Raw genomic sequence first — 5653 nt, forward strand, 5'->3', positions numbered from 1 at the left:
TAATTTTATTATACTGACTTTATAAGTTATACTTTGCAAAACATGTTATAGTAATAATAAAATTGCAATGAATTTCAGTCGCTCTGAATTGATTCAAATTTATCGTTCATTTTGAATAAGTCAAATTCGAACTAAATTTTGAGTTCAATATCTCAATTCAAATTCGAGTTATTTGTTTTGAACAACATTATTTATTTATTAGTAAGGTTAAATTTAAATTGAATTTATTGAAGTTCAAAAACAAGCTCAACTCTCCTCGAATAAGCAGAAAACAAGCTTGGCTCTCAAACTTGACTCTAAGAATTAATATTTTTTAGTTTGAACTAGAGAGATGTTCAGTTTAATAAGCTCATAACCTTAAAAAAATTTGATACAAATCAACAGAAACAATATTATTTTGAACAATACACATTAAAATGATATTGTTTTCATCATTTTTTGTTTGACCAAAATACCCAATTAAGCTCAAAGTTTGACTCAACTCAAACTTGAGTTGAATTCAAACTCGACTCATTTTAAAGGAGACAAGTTTGAACAACTTTGAGAGACACTTAACGAACTCGAACTCGAACTCGACTAAATTCAAATTGAACTCTACCAACTGGCAACACTATTTACCTCTCCAACAATACTATTAATCTTATCCATAACCCTTCAACATTACTATACATAAATTTAAATTGGGTATTATGAATTCAAAACGACCCTAAACTTGACCTAACTCGAATACATTCCTAATAACGATAAGCACCATATTTCATAATATCCCTAGTGAAAAGGAAGTTAAAGATAAAAGAAGGAAAGATATTTATATATATAAAACTAAACATCATATATCTGATTTTAATTAGCCTGTGCTTTGATAGCAAAGGAATCATCACAATTCAACACACTATTTTACCCACTAATTTAAGGGGGAGAGAATGAAAAAATAAAATAGAAAAAAGAAAAATCCAGCACACATCACATATAAGGGAGCTATTGCTATCCCCCCTTGTATGATACAAAATAAGGAGCAGAAACAAAGAGAAAATTGAAGAGAAAAGGCTTTTGTTTTTGTTTCTGATGTCACTTTGTTTAAGTTCAGTGATGTTGGGCGGCTCCCGGGGCGGCTGTTGACGGTGGAGGTTTGCACTGATAACACTTAGCAAAAAGCCCAAATGTGTCGACTTGCTGGACAAAGTTGGTCATACTGGCCCAGCCACCGAACCCAAAACCAACCACCAGAACCCACACTGCTATAAATGTGTTAAATGCATACATTGCAGCCCAGCTTGGCATAAAAAATGGAGGCTTCTCTGCGGCATTCTGCAAACAAATATATATATTTGATCAGTACTGTTGATGATGACGAAGATGATTACATAATAATATTAGGAGTTTCATGTACATTAAAATATAAATTTAAATATTTTTTTATAATATTTTAAGATTAAATTTTTAAATATTCAATATTTTGATTTGATTCCAAAAAAGCAGTCAGACTCAGAGCCCGGTTGGGTGGAGTCAGGGAGCCACAGCCAGTTCATCCCAGACAAAGGTATAACAATACAACTGTAGTATTATAACTAAGTGAAAACGACAAGCCACCTATCTCATATTTCCAAATCCAAGCCTTAAATGCTTTTGTACACTTGTTCTTCTTCTTTTCTTCTATCTTTTCCTCTCTCTCTCTCTGTCTGTGTCACTGTAGATATGTGGGAATCCCCATCAAATCCGGTGTGACCACTAAAAATATGATGCCCAAATCCCCCTTCACAAATCAAGATAATTACAACTTTCTGTTGTGACATGTGGGTGTGGGACTGAAGTCCTAGGCAAGCGAAAGAGTGAAAGAGGAGTGTTAAGTTTAAGCCTTTTTACCTGTCGAGCAGAGGCTTTTCTGTAGGTGAGCATATGGGCTAAAGATGGGATGATGTAGACGGTGAAGCTGACCAAGAGAGCCCCAACTGCAGAGTTAATTGGACCAAAGAATGGGAATATAATGGCCAAAAACCAAATTGGTATCACCACTGGTAATCTTGCAAGTGCCCTTAAGCATATGCTCTTGGTGTCATGCATTCCAATAACTTTCTCCCACACAAAGTACAATGGCGTACAAGCGAATCCAAATGTTATAAACTGCAAAAATGTAAAACAATTCAATCCAATCTCAGTCAGATTTCAGTAAAAAAAATGTTTGTGCAGAGAGCTGCTAGTTGGGCTGAACCTGGTGAATGAGCATTAAGATGACGGCAGTGTCACGCCAGCCAGTCCTGGGGAGAAGTGAGAAGGCGTTGGAATGATTGAGGAGTTGATCGCCGAATGCCCAGTAGACGGCGGTGGCTGAGGGAATTGTTAATGTGAAAACGTACAAAGTAGCAAACAGATATATGTACTTGAACTTTTGAGGTTTCCACATGGCGTGCATAATTTCCCTGCAATATTTTTCACAAATAAAGGCAACCCAAATTCAGATTTTGAGTATTAAATTTTGTTTGATCAGAACTTAACCATGTTAATGACACTTCCAGCTTGGAAGAAGATGAGGAAAATGACCTCAAGCTATTGAGTCCATGATAGAGAAATCATGCTACGAGTAAAGACAAAGAAACACGGTAGACTAGATTTCAGGTCAGATTTGGGCTGTGACAGAGAAAAATAAACATTTCCTGGGAAAATGTTATGGAAAATGTTGTTTTCCAACAAACAAAAGTGAAAAAAATTATGCATGATTTTGTCTTGATCCCGAGCCCCAAGATGGCCGCCAAAAGCTGCAAAGAGAACCCATGTAGAAACAAGTGCAAGAAGAGGAGCCAGTTGCAGGAGAAAGTAGGAAAAAAAAAAATCGACTCAGGTAAAAAATGGAAAAAAAAGCTTACACAGTAACAGCGTGGCCACCAAAGGTGTACAGAATATTGGTAGCGCCAGTGAAGTACAGCACTAGCTTTGTCGGAGCCGAGTGTGACACACCTTCAACCTGCAAAATCAAAACAAGTTCAAAGTTTAAATATCCACTGTAAATTGTTAATTAATCACTAAACATGAATATTTACCTGGCCATGTACAAGGGCGGCAATGGCCATATACCAGGCGGTGTAAGTGGTCATGCCGAGGCCGAGAAAAGACCAGATTCGGTAGTTATGAAAGGAAGGGATGAACACAGTGGTGGCACAGCAAGCACCAAAAATATAAGTCCATGTTCGCTTATCCAATCGGTCGTTGATGTAGTAAATGTTACTGTTCTCATCAGGAAGAATAAAATAATAGATTTTGAGATCAAACAGACAGAACCCAATTGCTAATTTTTTTTATGTCTTCAGTTGGGAGTCAAGAAAAGATTTAGATTTTACCTTGCACAGGCTATCAGTTGTATTACAGATCCAAACAGGAGGAAGGTACAGTTGAATGCAAGGCCAACAGCTTTCCAATATGGACCCAGTAACCCATCAAGCACTTCGAACCACTGAATCCAAAACAGTGTTTAACTTTTGGTTACAGTAATCAAAGACAGATATTTGAAGATTAGAAGTAAGAAGTGGTGGCGGCGGCGGCGGCAGTTACCTGAATTACATGGTTCTTGAAGCTGACGTTCTCTTTCTCCTTCCGGCTTCGGTACTCTATATAGAGTACACTTATAAGATAGGCAGTCCAGCTTCCGATGAGGCCATAGAATATCTGCAACAAAATGCCTGAGAGGATACCCAGTTGGGAGAATGAGTATGGCAGAGTTAAAAGCACTTGAGCGACCTGGAAGATTAGTAAAAAGGAAGTGAAAATGGTCATTTTGAAATTCATCAAGCAATTGGAAGGAAGGAAGTGAGGGGTTTTTTTAATGTACTTGATTGGATGCACAGCTGAACCAGGCGTCCCAAACAGAGCCACCGTGCCAAAGCAAGCTTTTGACGCTAAACAAGGACTGTTGTTCTTCCTCCTTCTCTTCTTCTTTTCCTTCATGCTCTGTCTCGTTGAAGTTGGAGACTATTGCTTCTTCTGCTTGCTTCTGAGGCAACATTGTCTTCGTTTTTCTGTGAAGCCAAATGGTAGATCTGAAACACATAAAAGACAATTGATGAGACAAAAAACATAAAAATCAAACACACTCCCAGAAAACGAAAGCCAATAAGACCCCAGATCCAAATAATACCAGAAATTCATCACACTAAAAATAAAACAAATAAGAAAGAAATAAGCAGCCAAGACACAAAAAGAGAGAAGTGTTCAACATGATGTGAACGAAGCAGAGAAAAGGGAAAGAGCCCAAATAGCTCTTTAGACCAACCTTGCTTGAGATGTCTCTTTCGGGTAAAGAATTGAAGCAAATACAGACCCCAAGTGAGTGTTGTTTTTTTATATTATGTCGTATGTAAAAGGGTGAAGATTAAAGAAAGAGAAAGAGCACAAGCAAGGTAAGGTACAGTTGAAAGCAGAGAGTTTTAAGAAATCTCCATTCCAAGAATTTTTTGTTCCAGAGAAAGCCTTAAATGCCTGAAATAATTGCAAATCTCTAGCCTACGAATCTCTTTTGCTGCTAGACCCAGTAAAAACTCAGTTAAAGACGGCGAGCGACCTTAAAAGCAGGAAAATCTGCCCACTGCCTACTGCCCACTTCTATATGGGCTTTCCTTGCAGAGGTTGAAGAAAAGACCCTTTTAGCTCCTGTTCAACCAAACATTAACATGTATGTGTATATATATATATATATACATATGTATATATATTTATATATACACTCACAAACAAAGCACCATTTATATTATACTATAACAAACTGTTTTTGCTTTTTCTTTGAGCTTTGAAATCCCCTCCTTCTCACTCTATTTTTAAACAGAAAAAAAAGCTAAGAGTTGATTGAAAGAGTGATAGTGACCAAACCCCAATTCACTGTATTCCACTTCTGATTCGATTCTTGGGGCCTCTGTTTGGTGGGTGAGAAAATAAGAATTTTTAGAGATCAGCAAAGAGTAAGGACTCAACCCAGGCAAACCATGAACGAAGCTTCTCTTTTTATAGCACAAATTTTATGCTTAATCTTATCATTACCCACCTAATACTCAATTAATCATAATTTCATTTCACTGACTCTTTTCTTAATCATCTTTTTTAATATTTTTCCTTCCTGCCAAGTAAATTTATATAATTTTCTACGTATTTATTATGTCACATGATCACTGTCACAGGTTCCTTAATTTCTACATTAGAACCTGTTTCCCATCTCATCCCAGTCCCACTAAGGGTGGACCGATCCACTGTTTAGTTCAAATAAATTAACTTCAAAACTGAATTTTTAGTTTTATAGTTTGATTTAAGATTAATTCGTTTATTTGTTATTTATTTTTACAATAATACTATTTATTCTCAAATTTTAAGTAATATTTTTGAATCAGTTATTATAATTCGATCTGAATTTGAGTCTGTCTTATAATAGCTTAAGATTGAAATTGAATTCGAAAGTCAATTCAGTTCGATTCAAATTCATTTAGTTCGAAGTCAAATTAAGTTCAAGTTAGGAGGTTCAATTTGTTTTGAAATCAAGCTAGAAAGAGTTTTGCTCAGGACGACTCGTCGATTAGATAGATAACTTGATTCGATTTAAATATAACTTATGACTTAATTTAAATTATTTTAAATAATTTTTAAAATGATGTCATTTTATCCATTAGTCACAAATTCA

General features: G+C 36.0%; 1 protein-coding gene across 5 annotated transcripts; it reads right to left on the reverse strand.

Annotated features, from left to right (window-relative positions):
* Positions 1-790: 790 nt before the first annotated feature.
* Positions 791-5002, reverse strand: LOC123206285 (auxin transporter-like protein 2). 5 transcript variants are annotated; one of them, XM_044623445.1, is made up of 9 exons: positions 4855-5002; positions 3821-4028; positions 3544-3729; positions 3333-3445; positions 3036-3219; positions 2862-2959; positions 2210-2417; positions 1864-2121; positions 791-1308 (listed from the first exon to the last, which is right to left on the reverse strand). In XM_044623445.1, exons 2-9 carry the CDS (start codon positions 3992-3994, stop codon positions 1084-1086), a joined length of 1446 nt encoding a protein of 481 aa, XP_044479380.1. In that variant the 5' UTR covers positions 3995-4028; positions 4855-5002; the 3' UTR covers positions 791-1083. The 5 variants fall into 5 exon arrangements, with proteins under 5 accessions (XP_044479380.1, XP_044479383.1, XP_044479381.1 ...); XM_044623448.1 differs by having other exon boundaries at positions 4850-4964; XM_044623446.1 differs by lacking the exon at positions 4855-5002 and adding an exon at positions 4550-4817.
* Positions 5003-5653: the final 651 nt, after the last annotated feature.

This window comes from Mangifera indica, unplaced genomic scaffold (genome assembly GCF_011075055.1).
Source record: "Mangifera indica cultivar Alphonso unplaced genomic scaffold, CATAS_Mindica_2.1 Un_0030, whole genome shotgun sequence".
Taxonomy (NCBI): Eukaryota; Viridiplantae; Streptophyta; class Magnoliopsida; order Sapindales; family Anacardiaceae; genus Mangifera; species Mangifera indica.